The sequence below is a fragment of the Haliaeetus albicilla genome, chromosome 16 (genome assembly GCF_947461875.1).
Source record: "Haliaeetus albicilla chromosome 16, bHalAlb1.1, whole genome shotgun sequence".
Lineage (NCBI taxonomy): Eukaryota > Metazoa > Chordata > Aves > Accipitriformes > Accipitridae > Haliaeetus > Haliaeetus albicilla.
Window position 1 is genome coordinate 18,229,111 of NC_091498.1, and position 20,321 is coordinate 18,249,431.

The following is a 20,321-nucleotide window of genomic DNA, read 5'->3' on the forward strand; positions in this document are numbered from 1 at the left end:
AATAAGAACAGTTACTTCTGCCTGCTATTGTATAAAAATTCAGGAAAAAAGAAATGACCTTATAAATTTGCTGCCACTATATCAAATGCTTCTAAATAGTCACAACCAAACAATCAAATTTTCTAGCCTTAGCAGACACTCTTTGTGGTAGCTTTCTGCTCATATTATGAAGCAAGTACAAAGTATACAGAAGAACATGGAAATGGAGCAGGAGATTAATATCTGCTTTGGGTGTGTAAAATATTTTATGACTGTAAGATCAGGGGCCTGCATTACGATGCCAAAGCTGCTTGACAGATGTGAAAGTCTCAAGCTGTGGTTTCCCAGGTGGCAGTGGATGGCAATAAGTATCATTTGAGGCAGCACGTTGCTACCCGTTGGCTTTCTAAAATAGGTGGAGTGGTTGATCTCTTCTAGTCATGATGGGCAAGGGAGTTTTTCTTTGGCAGAACAGTCTTTTATCTGTGAAAATGAATTTCAGTATACAATAACATATTCAAAAGCACCCAAATAACCTTTGATCCATGGTGCAAAATCTTCAAGACTGAATAACACCGTTTAAGAGGGTTAAGGTAAGTCTATACTGAAGTTGCAGACAGTTGAACTGATGTCAACAGTGTGGAGCTCAGTACAAGCTAATGGATCCTGGCAAGGCAGTACCTTCAGTGCAGACATTTTCCTGGCCACATACGTGCCTAAGCTTACTTTCAAAAATGTTTTTTTGCTGTTGTTGTTTTGAAACAGCTTTTTGCACAGAACTCTTATTGCTTCAGTCACACATATCACCCTAAGGTTTTGCAATGAGTTGGTCTGAATGGTAGAGTGTCCTTCAGCTTTGACTTCATGCATCCATCATACTTCTTGTGACTAAGAAAATTGCTAACCATTTCTAAAACTTCTACTACAACAGAAGTTACTCATTTTTCCTTGTCTGGAGGCCTGTGTCACGTGTATACTGAATTAAGATTTGGCATTACAGGGTACTGAATCATAACTTTGTTGCAGATTGTTTTAAAACTAAGACAGTTAATAGTGGCTAAGAAATTGAATATTTTCAGTACTTTATGTTGTTAAATGCAATTAAGAAATGTACAGAAAAACAGGTACCCTTTGTTTATGGGAGTTTGCTTTGTTTCGAGTGAATGACTTGAGCCATGCAGTTTCTTTTTCCATAGAAAGCAATTATAGATAGAGGTTTTCTTGTGTGCTGCTTTTGCAAATGAAATTCTGTTTAAGAATAATATTGGTCCCGTCATAGCATGATGTAAGTAGTAGAGCATCATGGGTTTGTCAGCTGCTTGGCAGCAGTCTGTTTTGTCTTCCCTCTCCTTATGAAAAGCTGTCAACCTCTCTCTTCTCTTCCCTAGAAAATATCCATCTTACTCCTGGGAAGAAGGTGGAGTCATAATTTTGGTGACAGTTTCTCCATTTCCTCCCAGGTCCTGTTCCTCACACATTTTCTTCCTCTTCAAAAGCCCTGTGACTTCTTTATCACAGTCCTCTATTGTGAATGGAGGAAAGGAAGTATGTGAATACTCTCTCTTTTGTGCCACTTCTCATATCATTGTGGCAGATTACAGACCTGACTACTTCTTGGTTTGGTTCCGCTTCTTCTCTGACTCTCAGTTCTCCTGTTCAACAGGAAATTGCTTCATTTATCCCACTTCCAACTGTAAACCTCTTTCAGATGCTCTTCCAATATTCCTGAACTGCTACCTTACTGTAACTATATTACCTCTTCTAGAGCTGTGGGTCTGAGATGCTCACACAAGGAAATGCAGTGTATGGCTCAAATATAGGAGCTGACATTGCTGTTTGTGACAGAGTAATATGTTTGTATGTAAGATGGGATATTTGTGGATTGATTTGCAAAAGGACCCTGTACTCTCTACTTAGGAGACCCATGCAATTTACCCATAAACAGACCATTAAGCATCATTAGTGCAAAGAATAAATGTACCGTAGTTTCATATTAATTAAGTGCTCTCTGTAGAGTAAACTTTGAAAGTTAAATGAAAATTTTTAAGCCATTTTCTCAGGTTAGCCATTCCTCTTAGGGACAAGTAGAGCTCATTCTTAATATGCATTCCATGACCAAAGCTTATATTTACCCAAATGACCTACCAGATATATGGGTATTTTAGAGAAATGATCAATAAACTATTAAACTGCTTCTTCCACTGAACAGCATATTTTAATTTTTTTTTTAGCATTTTTACATACTTGTGGAGAAAAACAACAAAATATATAATGTGAAGGAAAATTATGTCTAGTAAACTGTGAATGTATTTATCACACTAGGCAGATTTAGATGGAAAAGATATAGGGATTTGTACACAGTGCATCGTTAATTACTCCTGTCAGAAAAAAAGAAATACTCTCTATCTTTTCTGCTCTGATTTTTGTTATATCCTCCACTGCTTAGAGCATAGCAAAGCTATGTGCTAGATTCTTCTGGGATTTGTTAGTAAAATATATATTCAAGCTGCCACTTGAAGTAAGCATGTTGGTGATTCAGCCTTTTTAAATTATTTTTTATTTTTAATATTGCTTGGTAACTATTGTCCATCTCATATTTACAGTAAATCTTTCCTGCACATTTAGGTACACCAGAAAGCCTGGCAGAAAAAGAGCGACAGCTCTCTACTATGATCACCCAGCTGATCAGCTTACGGGAGCAGCTCCTGGCTGCCCATGATGAACAGAAAAAGCTGGCAGCCTCACAAATTGAAAAACAACGGCAGCAAATGGACCTTGCTCGCCAACAGCAAGAACAGGTGAGGCTCCAAGAAAGAAACCTGTGACAATGTTTCATGCAGAATGCTTATCATAAACACTGTTCTGCTTGGTGTTTCATTTCATCTTTTTTTGCTAAAGAGCTTAAATATCTTCAGAAATTATATCTTTTTCCAGAAAGAGGAAACATTATAAGACCCTGAGAAAAAAAGTCGGTGTGGACATTCAAATAATTTCTTTCCTAGGATAAATGGCATTTGATAGATTTCATGGTTCTTGTTTCTTGCACTGAGATGCAATTTTGGAAGTTACAAATAAGCCAGAGTATAACCATTTTTTAACTCTCTCTTTTTGACAAGAAAATAATTGGGAAAAAAACCCCCAACCTTAAGCATCCCCAAACCTTCAAATTTCTTCTACAAATAAGGTTTGACTTGTTTGTTCTTGCTGTGGTTTTTTTTTGTTTGGTTGGTTTTTTGTTTTGTTTTTTGTTTTTTTTTAAAGACGCAGTTTTCCAAAGAGCTGTCCTTTTCTCATTGTACAAAAGTGTAACAACAGTGATCCCATACCCTAGTCCCCTAGGCATTAGATCAGTCAGATCCAAATTAATGTGTGGTTTTTAGGAATCTGACATTACTACTAGAATTATCTTTTCAGTTAAACGTATTTTATAGGATATATACAGCAATATATGCTCTGTTGATTTTAATGAGTTGTGACGTCTGGTATTTTATGTGCTTGAGTATTTGCCCACATGTAGGAATATGGACTCATCCCCTAATGGAAAATAACATAAAGGAACACTGTAAAAAATCAGAAGTTAGAATGTCATTTAGCCATCCAGAGATGACACAGTAATTAACTATTGACACTTGTGAATAAGCTAGCACAAATTAATCTTGACACATTTGCAGACGAGTGATATCTTACAGTGAACACTTTGTAATTATATTTCAAAATGAAAATTAAATGACACTTAAAACTAGGTTGTCATGCTCAATGAAGCGAGCATGTAGCTCAACCAATAGGCAAATAAAATTCAGAATTTGAGCCACATGGTGCTCGTGTACCCTACTTTACTATGTCAAGCCTATACATCAAGACTATGCTATGGTAATTGCATTGCAGGGTATTGGATGTATTTTCTATCACAGTACTGTTCCATCTAAGAGGAACTATTGACATTAGATGCTTCATGGTATATTTCTGGTTTTCATCAGGCAACGCCTATTCAAATGGTACTATATTGTACATACAGGTACACAAAGCTGTTCACAAGCAGTCTGAACTCCGGCAGATCAATGCTTTTGCACATGGAAACAAAGATCTCATCCTTGCCTTGGCTATAGCTTACCCTGTTAGGTAGCAGCCAGGTCACTAGTAGCTCCAAACAATTCAGGACATAGGATACTGTGTATCCGTCAAAAAAGATCCGGCACTCAGTAGGAATGACCCATGATGCAGCTCCATGCGGTGTCCGATTTCAATGTGAAATTACAAAGAATTCCTTTCTGAAGCTGAATATCAGAATTCACTTTTTATTACCTTCACTGAGATTTTAGCAGCAGGGACAATGTGGACGTAAACCTGACAGAGCTTGTCTGTAGTGACAAGCACTACACTTCTAAGATGGAATAGTACAATTGGTGTGTTACTTATTAAAAACAGTAACTCAAGCACTCATACAGGTTTTTAAATATTCTCTGTAGCACTGTTACCATGAGAGTTGCTTTTCCAAGCGTAGCCACTAGTGCTGACCACTGATCTGACAGCAGATGGCCTGAGGTCCTAGGAGCTGCCCCTCGGTTACCTGGGCACGCAGGCTGCCAGCTCTGTTTGCGCTACCTTTTCACTAGTGGACTAGAGCCTGCGTCTTCAGTCTTCATTCACATTTTTGTTGACTTTACTGGGAGATTTGTCCATACATATTTGAACATCAGGCTCATGAAGGGAGTTTGGTCCCTGTTACAAGCATCAGTGTAGTGGGCTATGATAGCCGCTTGATTCCTTTTCTGTGTGGCACTTTGCCTCGATCCAGCCCCAGAATTATGTAGACCTCAATTTGCCTCTTTGAGATCATATGCAAGACTTAAAATATGTATGAATTTTGTGTTGGTCTCCCATCCAAAAGTGAATTTTAACTGTAGCAGTGAAAAAAATTACAGAGCTATTTCCAGGTGACAAAGTGAGAGGTTAAGGAACCGCCAGACTTGATCTCTGTGTGTGCACCACTACAAACTGTTAATATATAACTGCAGATTCCTTATGAGTTAATCTGAACAGTTTGCACTAAAACTAAGTGATTGTTTATTTCCAAATCAACCTTGCTACATTTCTGTAATTTTTTTATCATAAAAACATTTTACTTAGCTTTCTCTGTTTATAACAGAGTAAGCGTGCTCAGAAGATGGTGGGGAAGGAGACCAGGAGTTTTTTTGCCCAAACCGAAACAGTAGGTTTGAGTGACCAAACTACCTTTGTCACCAACTTCTTGCTGTTTTATGTGGTTCCTCTGCTCTAGATAAATATTTATAGGAGGGGAAATTATACTTAAGAAATGAAGGTAGCGGAAGTGCTGAGGCCAGGGTTTCCAGGAAACACAAATCTTGTCCTCGTTTCTGCCTGCTGCAGAGTTACCCTTCTAAAGCAGAAGGCCTGTTGTTCCCCCGGCTGCCTGCGGCTTCTCCCCCATAGCTGCAGTCCACGCGAGCCGTTGCAGGGAGCAGCTCTGCGGTCTGAGGGCAGGATCCTATTTCCCTCCTGCTCTTGCATGCTGATTTTGGATGGTTCGTGGGAATCGAGGTGCAGGGGTTGTCTGCGGCAGATTCTCTCTCATTAGTCGCCTAGTGTTCCCTGCCCTGAACACTTGCTTCTCTCCATCTGTGTTAGAGAAGGGCTAGAGTGAACATTTACCCTCCAGATCCCTTACTGAATCTACCAAATGATGGTAAGAATATCTACATATTTCACCAGGTTGGGTTGAGGATGAGTTACTGAGCATCAGGTACTGCTTTTACACAGAATGAGACCCTACTTCCTTGGGTAGTTCCAAGGAAGACTTCGAGATTTACAAGAGAAGTAATGTGCTGCTCATTGTGAATGAAGTTAGAGAAGCTTGCCCTAGGAGCTTGTGCTGAATAGTGAAACGTCTATAAATACTGGCTAAGGCTCCAGTTCAGCAAAGCAGGAAAATGTGTGTTTAACCTTAAGCACCTGAGTAATCCCATCCCCATTCAGCAAAGCACTTAATTTTAAGCATGTGTTTCATTCCCATTGTAGCTAACAGTAATGCATCATAGTCAAAGATCACCACAGGCTTAAATGCTTTGTTGAATAGTGATGAGATTATTCACATGCACACAGCTAAACTCATGTTTCTATGTTTTGCAGAGTTGAGGCCTAAGTGCTTAAAATACATATTTCTACTGGCTAACTAGAATTTATGTTGCATTTAAATTCAAAATGTTTACATCACATATACAGATACCTCTAAAATATCCTTCATTTTTTAAAAAAATAAATGATGCTTAATAAAAATATAGTAAAGAATAACCAATAAGATGTTTTTCACTCAATAATATTGAAGTTTCAATATTACTGTTTTAATTTAATGGAAATTTTATTTCTAATAGATTGCAAGACAACAGCAGCAACTTCTGCAACAGCAGCACAAAATCAATCTACTGCAGCAGCAAATTCAGGTCAGTGTGTTTTATTGCTCTCTTCTGATTATACTTAAATTCCATTTATGGAGAGGGAAGGATCTAAAATAAAGCAGCCACATGCTTTACTAACAAGCCTCACTAAAGATGCTCTTTATGGAGGGTCTTTGTGTCTTAGAAAATTGTTGTCAAACATCTTTTTGATGGAAAGAGCTTTTCTTTAATAAGCAGAGTTTTCTTCTGAAAGTTATGAACTATTTCTTAAATCTTGTCATTTAATTCTAAAATCCGCAGTTTGACTTGTATTGTGTGAAGTAAAAGCAGAGTCTCGATCATTGTTTATAGAATTCCTTATTCTACAAAGGCAAAATTGGCTTTATAAGAAGGTTAGAAGAATGTTTTCCATGTTATTAACTAAAGCAAACAGCTATAGAATAGGATAGTAGCCATTGAGACAGTACTAAATCCCACAGGTATATGTGTCCCTTGTACCTCTGGAGTAACTGTACCTTCGTGAATCTGGTTGTGTTATGGAGGTGTTCAATTATCTGTACTGGTACTCAGAACCTGGTTTAATTTTGTGCAAATATACGCAGGTAGGGAGTGACATGGAGGTAGAGGCATTATTGACGTGACTGTATTACCTTCTCTGCTTCCCACTTTGTTTGAAAGCATTTCCATGGGCCTGTTCTTTGATTTAAATATTTCTGTTTGGTCTGATAGGTGATTGTGCTGCCAATCATTTCCTATAAGCTTGGACTAGCGGGTTTTTTCCTTAATCAGCTGATTGCCATGTTACTAGATGCCAAAACTGAAGTTTTTCCTTCCCTCATCCCAAAGGAATGCTTGTAAATGCTTTTGCAAATATTGTAATGCAGTTTCAGTTACACTTTAAGGAGGTTAATTAACATATATAAACGTGTTGATACCTGGGATGAGAGACACAATTGAATTTTAAAGAACCTTTATCGTCATTGCCTATTGGAAGACTGCTTGTTCATGTTAGGTGTACATAAAGGATGGAAGAGGTGTAACAATAGTGAAAGGAAAAAATACATCCATCTTCTCTAGGTGTTATTTGCAAGTCTGGCTTCTGAAAACAAAGAATCATAGGAAAAAATCTTTACTTGGCATAAAAGCTAAGACTGAAACATAGCTGAGTCTGCTAAACAGGACAGTTATTTGCATAAGAAATTTCTAATTTTCAAATTCCTTTAAAAATTAGGACACAGATAGAGGAATCATGCCCAGGTAATTTTTGTTCCTATTTGGAGAATGTGGATATATTTTACTGGGAATTATCCTGCTCTGTAGTAAAAAGTTCAAAGGTACTTTATGTTTCAGTTCACTCAATACTTTCCAGTAGCTTTACCCTTCCACTGACTCTGGGGAAATGCAGTCTTAGAATAGGTTGCAGGTTCATTTCCTTGTTCACTCCCAATTTTCCTCTTACATAGTGCTGAACCCTCCACAAGTTTTCTTTCCCATCCTTTCCTAGATGTATATGCAAAGAAGTGTTTTAATGATTGTTCTGTTCGCGTGAGCTAAATTATTTCATGGTGATCCTTCCTTATATTTGTTTCAAAATTCTTCCCAATATAAGCTACTCTTATTCCATAGTTCCTCAGTAGTTTGTCCTCTTTATTTATCTTTATATTTACATTAATCTAATCAGTGTATTTGAGGCAGTGAGGACTGTTTCCTCTCCCAGCTTGTTAGCTAGATTGGTAGTGGGCATCTCATTGCCCAAGGAACATTGTAGACTCCAGTATGAAGCACTAAGCATGTTGGGCGGATGCCATCTCAAACATACATTGATCTTACGAGGAGGTTACTGAAAAAAAGTTTGCTAGGAGATTGTTTCCTAGGCGAAACACCAGCTGACATAGTCAATTTGCTCGTGAGCCAAGTGATGGTGCTTTGTTTATTTGTTCTTTCTTAATTCTGTGACAGTTTGCTAGCCAGGAGTTGCTTGGGGGAGAAGTTAGTTGCTAAGTTGCCTCTGCAGTTCGTAATAGGTTTGTTGCGGTTGAATTGATCACGAGTGGTGCAGTTTGTTGAGACCTGTAGCTCCTTAAGGGCTATAGGTGGGATGGAGTAAACCAGGAGGCAGGTGAGAGATGTGGTGCTGTGCCGGTTCTCCCGGGTCCCCTCCTGGCATCTCAGGATGCTCAGGAGACCTCAGTACTGATACTGAAGTCACACTGGTGACTCTGGGTGGAATTCATCATATCCAAAGTAGATAACTGCAGTGTAGACTCTGTCTCAATTAATAATCCAGATTGTTTTTATAGCAAACAGAGACAAGCAGAGTGAATGGTTTTAGGATGCAATTCATCTTGTCCTAAAGCAGACGTTTAAAATACGTCAAATTAATTGTTCCCTAAAATGGCTGTTTCTCTCCATTAACTATAAAGGATACACATGCCAATGCCTATAGAGTACAGATCTGAAGTGAGATGAGGTGAATCACGCTCTCTGTGGCTTGAGGGGAAAAAACAATTTTCTAATAAATGTTTACATTCTCTATGTTTTGGGCTTGGTAGAATTTGGAACTGTGTCCCTAATAACTTGCCCGATTTTATTAAGAAGGTGCATTTGTTTAAAGACATTCTTGAGCAACCCTTTTTAGGAAACAGCGATTACTTCCATAAAATGGTGTGGTGGATTCTTATCTATACTTTGTATGCAAGGGAAAACAATAGTACTCTTCCCTGACACTCCGTTTTTGAAGATATTACAAAATATAAGTAGCGGAGGTGCCAGTTCCATCTGGGCATGGGGCCTATTCGTGGCACAGTTACTTGAAATAAGTACAGTATGTTCTCCAGGAGGCAGGAGTGGGGCATTGCTGATGCAGTGTTTTCATCACGAGACACACAGTGTACCACTGTCATCTTCTGAGGTACAGTGTTAATTCTTAAACAATGATTTCTGGGAATAAGTGCATCCTGTTTATTTAACCATTTAAACAATTAGAAATTACTTTAGATGGGGCTTACAAGATTTCTGTCAACCACATATAAAAGTGGAAATAATCCATATTAAATAAAACACCTCTTTCCCTGGCCACCTACTGGGTTAATTTACTAAGATTTTTCATTATTTGGTATTTATTATTTACATTGTGTTGTATACTATTGGTTTATTTAATCATTTTAACACCTTATTTCATTTAGTTGGGGGTTTTTGTTTTCTTTTTAAGACCATTTACTGGAGCACCTTACTCCAGACTTGTTACACATCTAAAACTTTGTCAACAATCTATGAGCAAAGAGGACATTAGCTAGGCTTAGCATATGAAAACAACACAGGTATTTCAAGAGTACTGAGGTCATTAAATGTTCTGCATAATCGTCTCATGTTTTCTAAGGGGAGCTAATGTTACTCTCAGGGTGTGCATGTTGGGGAAAGCAGTTTTGTCTGTTGCTAAAGGGAGTGGGATTCTGGAGTTGTTCTCAGTTCTGTCTCTGATTATCTGAAACTTGGCAAATTGTTTCCTGTTCCTCAATTAAAATATAATGTTTTGAGAATCTTAAATGAAAAATGTCAAATAAATGCAGTGTATTATTTCTTTTCAGCTCAAATGGTCATGATGTTCATAAACACTTCTCTACAGAGGAATCCGTAGAGATGGGAGGAAATCTAGTATGCCAAATTAAGTTCTTCTCTCTGCAAAGCTGTGCAGAGAAATCATTGCTTTTAGTGGAAAAAAAGTTGAGAAAATACTGTAGGGCAAGTAATAGCTCACAGATCAGTCTCCAGGTTGATTCAGATTTTTTAAATAACTTTCTTTTTTGTTTAATAAAAAGTATTAACTCTTAAAGTAGAAGGGACAAAATGAGACTATTTCAAGGATATCTCTTAGCCTGTGCTGTGAAAGCCAAAACCTCTAGGCATAAGGGAAAAAGCTGTTAAAAGGACGAATGTGGTGGTACATCATGAAGATAAGACTACATTGGAAGAAGGGAAGGCTTGCATCTCTAGAGCAGTTCCAACCTTGAGAACCGCATGAGGCCCTGAAATCCCAGTGAAATCGGTGCCTTGTTGCCAGAATTCAGTCCCTTCAGAATGAGGCTTGGGGACTGCTTCTGAACTCACCATGTCCAGCTGAGGACGGGGGTTGGATCCTACAGATGCTTGGAGCATGTTGCTCCAGGATTTCCCTCTGGGTGGGGGAGGGTGGTGTGTGGATTTAAGGGATGGAAGTTTGAGGCTTCCCTCCTCGGGTGAGCAGGCTTCCTTAGGGCAAGTCCTAAATCGTGGCTGAAATCTTTAAAAGAGACACTGAGTGTTGAGCTTTTCCTCAAAAGCTTGCGATGCGTATGACAGTGACAGCTGATCCAAACTGCTTTTGTCCACTTCCTTTCACCTTATTCCTCTGCACTATGCTCAGTGCCATTCCAGAGCATTTCGTTTTCTCTTTGAATCAGTATGATTTCCATTGAGTGGAAAAACTGGCTTCCTCTGCTCTCCTAAGTATTCTGTTTTAATTCAGCCACTAGAAATTATTCCTAATAGTGATTTTTTTCTAGTTTTAATCTATATGTTCATGCTGTTGTAGTTTCATATTAATGTTCCTGCATTTTCTGTTTCGGTCAAAAAGAGTGAACATGATTACTGTGATAGTAAACAAACAAAAGAATAGTAACATAAAAATTACAACTATTTAAAATGTCCTTGAATATGAATCATTTGAATCATACTTCAAACTTAAGAGGCTGAACCAATGAGTCTCTCTTCTTATCCATGATTAACTACTGACAATTCAGGTACCTGGTGAGCTGAATAAGGACTATCTCTTTATGTGAAGCACATGTCTAAAGATCAGGAATAATTACATTCCACATTAGCCTTCATAGCCTCCCTGACCTGGTTAATTAATTTTTTGCTAGGATAATAATAGTAGAAATAGATTTAAAGATATGCTTCATCATTAAGTATGTAACTGACCTCCAATTTTAAGAGCCGAACCTTTAGTTTATTGCCTTTTGGAGACAGGTTAAAGCTCCTTGCAATGAGCTTGCTGAAAATGCACAAGCTGGAATCTAGTTATTGTCAGTTCAGTTACGCTCTCTGAGGTTGTCTCTCTTTGTAAACTGTGTTTAGCATTGACAAGCAAAAAGCAATTGCAATGCTACTGTTCCGGCACCAGGGAATATTCTCCCCCACCTTTTTTTCTTTTCTTTCTTTTTTTTTTTGTTATTGATTATGAAACTGATCCCCTTCCAGCAAGCTCTGAATAGGACCAAGTAAAGCCATTGAAAGCAATTTGATACTTCTATTGGCAGGGTACACAGATCAGATACTCCCTTGAAAGAGAGCGAGAGTTATAAACAAAGCTTAGAAGTCTAGGAATAGCCCCCAGCTTCAGCAAACCCTTAAAATATTTTGTAATTGTATCTTCAATCATGAATTAGCCAGGAAAAACAGACCTTTTTTTGCCTTTATATTTCACTGCTGTATGCTGTTTTTAATTGCCCACAGGCACACTGTTGTGATCTTCTTTGGAAGTTTAAAACCAGGATAAAAATGCAAATCTAATTATTTCTTTTATCTAATCTAATTAACTTTTACAAGTAATGATAGATGCACTGTAGCCTGCATCAAACATTTTAATAATGATGTTTCTGGATTAAAGAATAGGTAAAACTGCTGTAATTTATAGACAGTCAAGATTATGGCAGTAGAAAATGTAAATTATTGTGGTGGCTTAATAAACTATAGCTGCAGTTTATTAATTTACCGTAGAAAAGATACATTGCCCTTAAATTCCAGTTTGCTTATGAATTGATTCCCAGCTGTCATTGGTATCTTTTCTTCTTTCTTTTTTTTTTTTTCCCCCAAAGAGTTCAGTATTAAAAAAGTCTGTGTCTAACTCTCTTCTGCAATGCAGTTGTGTGCACATGGAAGAGAGAAATGCTGTTATGTGCCTGTAACTTGTAGCTGGCTGCTAAATCAGTGATTCAAATTCATGGGGCTCTGCCATAGGCGTGGCATCACAGCTTCTGCCCAGCTCAGAACTTGCTTAGTGAACATGGAAACTGATCCAATGGTGGAAAGGCAAATATGTTAAACATCAAAGTCAAATGTTTTGTATTTTATTTATTCTTACATAGTGATTTGTTAATGAGTTCTAACGTCCTTGTTTGATAATTACCCAAGCAAAAGGTCTATTACAGGCCAACTTTTTCCAACAAAAGCCATCTTTGTGGCTGGCTGGCCTGGAATTTTCTGTTGGCTGTGTGGAAAGAGAAGGGATGCGGGATCCTTACCTTCTCCGAGCAGCCCGTGCTTTAATAAATATTCCGGCGATGGTCCCTATGCTTTATTCAGCCTCTTCAATACTAAAAATGCTTTGGCATGACAACATGATGGTGGCCTAAGCAAAAAGACACATTGGTAAAGGGTCACCCCTCCTGTGCTACTTGTAAACTTCTGGTCTTGCACCTTGGTCCCCCATGTGCGAAGATCGTGCTAGCTGCTCTGCCCCTGAGGCCCTCAGACTCTGGAAACAAGATTTATCCTGGTAAAGCAGAAAGTAGTTCTGGATTTGGCTCTTAACACAATCCTTAAAACTGTATGCAGTCTTGAGGTGGGGGGGGTGGGTTTTTAAAAATTTTTACTGTGACCTTCTAAGAGTTAAATTAGCTGTCTTGCAGTTTTCTAATTCGCTATATGTTTTTTTTCTTTTAAATAGCTTTATTTCTCCTACCCGAGTCTAAACAAATTGTATTTAATGCAAAAATTAAGCCTTGTGTATCTCTTTCATATGACTTCTCTAATTATAGAGCAGTAAATGGTAGAATAGCATATGTTAGCAACATGAGCAGCAGTCTATGAAATGAGCTACAAGTTAATAAAATGATCTTGTGGTGGTGTTGGCCAAATGTTAGCACACATGTTTCGGAAAGTGGTATTTCAACAGACTTGAAGAATAGGACTTTGGCACACGGGTGCCGAACATGATCTGATGTGTGGAAATTAGTTAAACCAAAGTAAATGTCATTGTTTCTCAGGCTCATGTTGGTGCAGAAAATGATAGTAGCTGCCCTCCCACTTTCCCTCTCCCACGTGTGTTTTAAAATTGGACAGGAAGGCGCAGGCATCCCTACTCCCCAGTTCAAGTACTGCTGCTTCGTTTGCTCTGGGTGTGCTGCGTGGCAGTCTCGCCAGTGGCTTAAGGGCTCGTTCTTAGCCGTGCCTCCGTCAAAGACAGGGGCTAAAATCTCATTGATTCTATTGAGCCCAAACACTCGTTCTACAGCTTTTGCTTACAGAAGGGCCTCAGATTTGAGCCCTGTTAATTTAGGGGCAGATTATAACCAGCCTCTGAATAACAGCAGAGGATCAAGCAAATATTTGTTGCCCACCTGTACCGCTGCCCAGGGGTCACTCTCAGCTGGTGGTCTGCCCCTTCCAACCTAGCGTGGAGCAACATGCTGTGGCAGCCTCAGTGCTTGCTGATGCAGGCACCCTGGTCTAGCTCCCAAAGAGTTTGGCAGAGATTATGCCCCTCTGAACCTCTTTGGTGCTCCTCCTCTGGTGGTACAGGCCTGCATTACCCCCTCTGTCAGCCTGCATCATGTAATCTTTGCAATATTGCAATGTTTGGAATAATGCAATAATAACACAGTTTGCTCCAGCACAGAAGACCGGTTTCCTTCCTAAGTGGCATGTGCACAAACTAAAATGGATAACTGGGAGCAGAAATTGAGCCAACTGGCAGCCTACCAACAGGGCTGATCCTGTGAAGTCTTATTTGCTTGAGTAATACTTACATAGCCGGTATTTGATGACTTGTACATCGAAGTGTTACTCAAGTAAGCAGGCTTTGCAGAACTGGGCACCTCATATGAGGAAGGACTTAGAATATTAGTATTGTGGTTGGAATATCAAAGATATAAATGAAGCAGGGGTTTTAGGAGATGTAATTTGTTTTATTAGACAAATAGATGCAGTTGGAAAAAACGGGCAACCTTTTGGGCATACCAGCTCTTTTTCAGGTCTTACATCAGCGTTACATTGAAACACATCCCAGGACTGACAGAAACTTCCTAAGATATTGGCCTTTCATTTATAATTAGTTACTTTTTCAGTGATTGTTTTTGTGATTGACAACCATGGGATGGCCAAGAGGGAAAACAATCAGGATTTGCATTACTTTTATGTAAAAAAAACCAAACCCGAACAACACACTATTTGACATACTCATCAGGAGATAGTGAATAAAGAAAATAGTTAATAAATGTTAGTATTGAAATGACTTGATTTATGGAGATATTCAGATATACAGCCAAGACTGGAATGTGATGATATCAGAGGTCAAAATTTCTGTCTGCAGAAGCAGGTATTCAGAGGAAAATGATGAAGTGCAGCCCCACATAAAAAGGCCAAAAGCATTTAGCAAATAAATTGTAAAGTACTTTTTGAAATCTCACAGTAAAATCTTAAATTTACCAGATGGACTAAATCCTGACCTAAAGAATTGAAATGTTTTTTAGTTGTAATTGTGGGAATGCTCCGGAATGCAAGTGTATTACTGAATCAATTTGAGCATAGAAACTTATTTTAAACATATTTAATGTCATGACAGCAAGGAAGAAGTAAGTGCGTTGCTCTCTGAATGCATTCAGGAGTTATGATTTCACATAAAGAAAGTAGTAGTATGTACAAACCACTAAATGAGCAAACCAGATGCAGTGTAACATTTGGTATACATTTGGTAGCATATATGTAAAGGTAAAGTGAATGAATATTTCTAATATTCACTGTCTTATGCACCTGGCTAATCCAGACACTCACAAAAATGTCAAAGTAATGCTCTCAAGGAAAGGTGAATGGTCTTGCCTGGAATTTACCTACCTAATTTTAAAGTCATTGTTAAAGTAAGGAAAAGTTCATTTGTGACTGCAGTTTACGCCCTATTTCCTTTTGTCTGTTACATTAGAAACCCCTCTCCCCAAATAATTAGGTAATATAGTGGCTTGTGTTGTATGCAAGACTTCTGCTTGTTTGAAAGAACTAGTCTTTTATATAAATCTCATATATATCATCTTCAGCAAGTTGGGCATTTGCACAGCTTGGGTAAATTATGTCTATATTGAGAATCTAAGAAGTTACACAGTGTGCATTCCATACTTGAGGGATGGGAAATAAAAATTGATATACTGTGCGGCACATGATATAATACAGTGAAACATCTTTTAAATTCCAGAGGGATGCACTGACATCACCACACTTAATTCACATGCAGTAACTCCCACAAAATGTTATTAATTTTAAATTGAGTTTGTAATCATTCAATAAAAAGAAAATAAATGATGTAAACAGTATACAATGATGCATTATGAAATGCTGAATTCATCCTATTCACCCACCCAAAATGACAGTATGTTAAGAAAACATTAAAGTTGTAACACCAAATAATAAAAGCAAAGAAATTCACAGTAGATGGTGAAGTGTGAAGTCCATCTTGAGGCACATCACCGCCCCACAGTATGGAAGGGCACTTCTGAGTTAGGGAACTTCATTTGAAACTAATGTATTAGTCATTTTTATTCTGTAAATGAGAGATTAACCAGTTGGAGGAACATATAGTTAGTTTAAAATCTAGATCAGGTAGCTAAATGAGTAGTGTGGGTACTTTCTACAGGTAACAAAATCAAGTTGAGGGTGCAATGTATGCCTAATAGCCTAAGCACAGACCGAGATTCCTTATTTGACAAAGCAATTTATATAGTATAAACATAGAAACAAACTTTTCTCAGAGGAGGAGATATGGCACTTGTTTTTTGCTCTGACAACAGGTGATTTGTATGAAGAAGTCTACTATCACATTTCTAGCTTTGCCTTTTCCATCTCATTGAATTTTATTGGTGATGTATTTTCAGGATACTCATCTCCTCTGTAACTGCATATCTGAGTGTCTCATAAGCTGAAGTGTATTATCCTCACAACACTCTTTTGAGGCAGAATAAAAAGCATATAGATATTTGGGGGCATCTAATTTTAGATATCTAATTTGGGTGACTGAATTAGGACTTTTGGCTCCATATATAAAGCAGTCCAGGTGCTGTGAATTACCTTCTGTTGATTAGACAACGAGGTTCCTAATTTAAGCACCTAAGTTAAATTTCCTAAGTGACTTGATCCTGTTCTTACATGAAATTTGACAGGCCTGAAATCTGTGGTTTCAGAATTCATAGGGTGTTCTCTAACGTCTCGATCATCTTTTCTATCATGACTTTCTGTCAGCTTATCACTTGCCTTCATTTACTGTGATGGAGCTTTTAGCCAGAGTGAATCCACTTCAGCCAGACAGAAAAATCTTTGTTCGTTCCTCTCACACACTCCCCTGCCTCAAATGAAAACCATTTCGGCTAGCTTGAGTGTCCCATGTGGTCGAGCTGCTGACCAGAAGTATAGCCATTGTCACACAGAAAGAGGCAAGTGGAGAGACTGCCCTCACTGAAGAAGTCTGTAGTTTCCTAAATCCACATATTTTCCTTACAGATGTGGAGCAACTTCCATGGCTGTGAAACATCCTTTGAACAGTGGCTTATTGTGGAGAGAAACTAATTTCTTGTTCAAGAATGCCTAGATTACTTGGTGATCCCTTGCACATTTTGTAGGGCATTCAAAAGACTTACTTGAAACAGCCGTTAAATAATGTTTTTTATTTAATCAAAATGGCTGCTTCTAAATGGAGATCTTGCATGCCACATTTTAGGCCAGAATATATTTTTACAGCCAAGTTATAAACCTCTGAAAAAGGGGGCTTATAATGGAAAGGTTGACACAACATTAATTTTAGTGTTGTAAACGCAATGGTATAATTTTGGAAAAAAGCCTTTATAGCTCTGCTAAGATATTAATTGCAGGAAATTACAGCATATCCTATTAAAGTGTTATGTCAGTGGCATACATAGCATATAACACCTTTGCATATTCTCCCTTGTTTTCATGGCAACTTTTTGCATTTTGATCTGTAAAGAGTAGGTGGATAAAGTGGTTCAGAATTTCTGATAATTTTTGCTCAAGGGGAAAAAACCAGCCCGGGTAATGCTTGCTTATGGCCTAGTCTAGAAAGAGATCTTCTGTTAACCAGGTAAATCCAGTACAGGTATTGAGGAATGAACCAAGTCCTGCTGAAATGAAAGTCTTTCCTTTGTTTTGTGACTTTTGGACCCGGGATTTGAATTTGGATGCAATCCTTACTCGCACAAATTAGGTTTAGTCAAGACTCTTTCCAGAATGACAACTACTTTTATGACAAACTCATTTTTACTGATAATGGCTTACTTTTAATTTACTTATAATTACAGGATCCTTCCTGACTGTTACAACGGCATAGCAGACCCAGTCTCTTACCTTTTTGATTTCTGATCAGTTAATTATTCAGAAATGCATTTTCTGTATATATGGTGGAGGAGAAGCTGTAGATCCCTATTAAGTTGAACAATGTAGAGATGTGCATTGCATTGTACAGTTTTTTATTCCTAAAAAATAGGTTATTTATTGCATTTCTGTCACTTTTAGAATTGCAGGGGCATGGTATAATAGCATCATGTTTTCATTATAGGAATTTGTTTTTACAAGGTAATTATTTGTTAATATCTTGGGTTTAATATACACTGAATTCTAGCCTTTGATTATAGTCTAAGGCTGGACGTTTTTTAACTGTGGTTGCTGTTTTTAACTAGGATGAACTACTATTACAATAGTTTCTTCTGACTGTCAGAACTTTCAGGACAAGGGGCCACATCTTCTTATTTGTAAAGCACTTCATATTGAGGGCATGATCCTGTGAGGTGCTTTTCATTGCTACATTGACACAAATTTGCAGTGAAAATATCAATAATAACAACAGGCAGGGATTTAAAATATATAAATGGGACCTGGAGTCTTGATATCTTACCTCTTTTCCCCTTTGATAACAGTGGAGCACGTGCAATTCGCACACAAAAAAATTCATGACTGTTGTACAGTAGATGAGTTTTTAACAAGATGGGAGAAAAGGCCTTCTCAAAAGGCCCCACTGATGTGCAAGTTCATTGGACCATTGATGTTTCCCATTAATTGCAAGGCTTTAGCATATAACCATCAACTATATCTGGTTTTACTTATCAAATCCAGAACTGCTTTTTCTCTGCCTGCTGAGCAGGGAAAACTCCATGCTGTACCAGTTACTTTTTACTTGGGGCTCCCAGTATCATCAGGATTAAAGCTGTCAGAACAGTCAGCCCTCTTTATTTTGTGGTTTTAAATGTGAAGCGTAATATTGTTGCTTGAGAAATGGCACGCTTTCAATGTGTTAGTTAAAAATTGCGGAGTGGACAAAACAAAAAAAGATCCCTGTTAATAGCAGGCACTGAAATATTGCTTTCACCATTTCAGGGAAAGAAGATACAGCTCTGCACTTTAATTTGTTTTTATTCTACACCACTAACTTGTCTTCATGGACTTAAGCCTATACTCAAGTATAGGGAAAAACTCATGCTCAACTTAGTGGGAGTTTTGCTTCATTGATTGCAGTGCAGGGTGCCATTTCCTCAGCTGGTGTTCATGTTCTCTCCACTTCTGTCAGTCTAATACTAGAAGTACAGAATTAGGCCCTCTTTTTAAAAACAAAAAGAGCTCACGTGGAAATGACAGCATTTCATTTTGGTTTTTTTTATTCACTGTAAAATATTCCTCTGCTCGGTGTGTGCATTTATATTTGGAGATAATTGTGCCCATCCACCATAGAGTGCTCGGAGGTAGCTGTTATACTGTGTATGAATATTTTTGTCTTGCATGTATTTACTTCAGTCATCACTTTGTGCAGTTATTTATTTATTTATTTATTAATCATCACAGTCTTTTTTCTTTTGTTTTATCCAGGATAGTATAGATGTGTCTTTGTGACAACACTTTGTAAAGAACAAAACTAAAATGATTTCCTCATTATATTACTTTCCTGTTTGGTTTGTTTTAATTGAGAAAAGACCCTCTTCCTAGGCAAGGCTACACATCTGTCATTTTATTTACCCTGTTGTTTTAGTATCAGTTGAAATATGCATACATTTCAGATGTAACTTTAGGAGGAACAGAATATACTAGTAATTTATACAATAGACACTGATGATTATTGACCGTTAAAGAGTAATAAAACATTTCCTGTGTGAAATAGATGTAGCATCAAATGTCTTTATTTCTGACAGTAAATGTTTCAGGTTTACTTCACAGACATTAATGTTATTACATAAAGGTAAAAACCTGGCTACACTCTAGCAAACATAGGTCACCTCTTAATGAATGAATGGAGTTGCAAGCAAAAGAAAAAAATACTTTGAAGAAAGTCCCAGGCTCATGTGTATATTAACCAGAGCAGATGAAATGATTTATTGAGTTTTATACACAATCTGTAAAGGGTAAGCATTGCTAACAGAATGAGTGGCAGCCTCAGGGAGCTGAGTAGCCCCCAGGGACCAGCCTTTGTTCCTCTGGACTTGACAGGCATGTGTCCCTGTTAAATGAGGGCTTAATTTCTCTCATATGTGCACAATTTCCAAGCTCAACAAAGGCAGCCAGGACTGGAGCTATTTAAAAGAGCCAGCTCAGGAGGAAGCATTGCTGGAGAAAGGGGATGCTAAGGGGCTAATTACTTACCATAGTTCAGCAACTGATTTTTTTTTTTTTTTTTTTCCTAAGCAAGGTTTATTAACATGGAACTGCCACTTTCGTTTTACATAAACATACATTAAAATTACAAAGGTGTTATTTCTCTTTGTGAAATAGCCATTTTAAAGGTTCCACTGACCCAAAATAAGAAGTGTGTTCATTTTATTTCGGGCCTGCAATGAAAATCATCAGCTCTTAAGCTCATGGAAAGATTTTTTTCCAAAAGGTGCAGAGAAATTGCTTCTCCAATGTCTTCCT

General features: G+C 37.9%; 1 protein-coding gene across 8 annotated transcripts in view; it reads left to right on the forward strand.

Annotated features, from left to right (window-relative positions):
- The window catches only part of SOX6 (SRY-box transcription factor 6), a 382,363-nt gene that overhangs the window by 227,993 nt on the left and 134,049 nt on the right, over window positions 1–20,321 (forward strand). For all 8 annotated transcript variants that reach the window (XM_069803757.1, XM_069803759.1, XM_069803760.1 and 5 more), the window contains 2 exons: window positions 2,605–2,777; window positions 6,369–6,437. In XM_069803757.1, coding sequence (XP_069659858.1) covers window positions 2,605–2,777; window positions 6,369–6,437 — 242 coding nt within the window. The remainder of the gene's footprint in view (window positions 1–2,604; window positions 2,778–6,368; window positions 6,438–20,321) is intronic.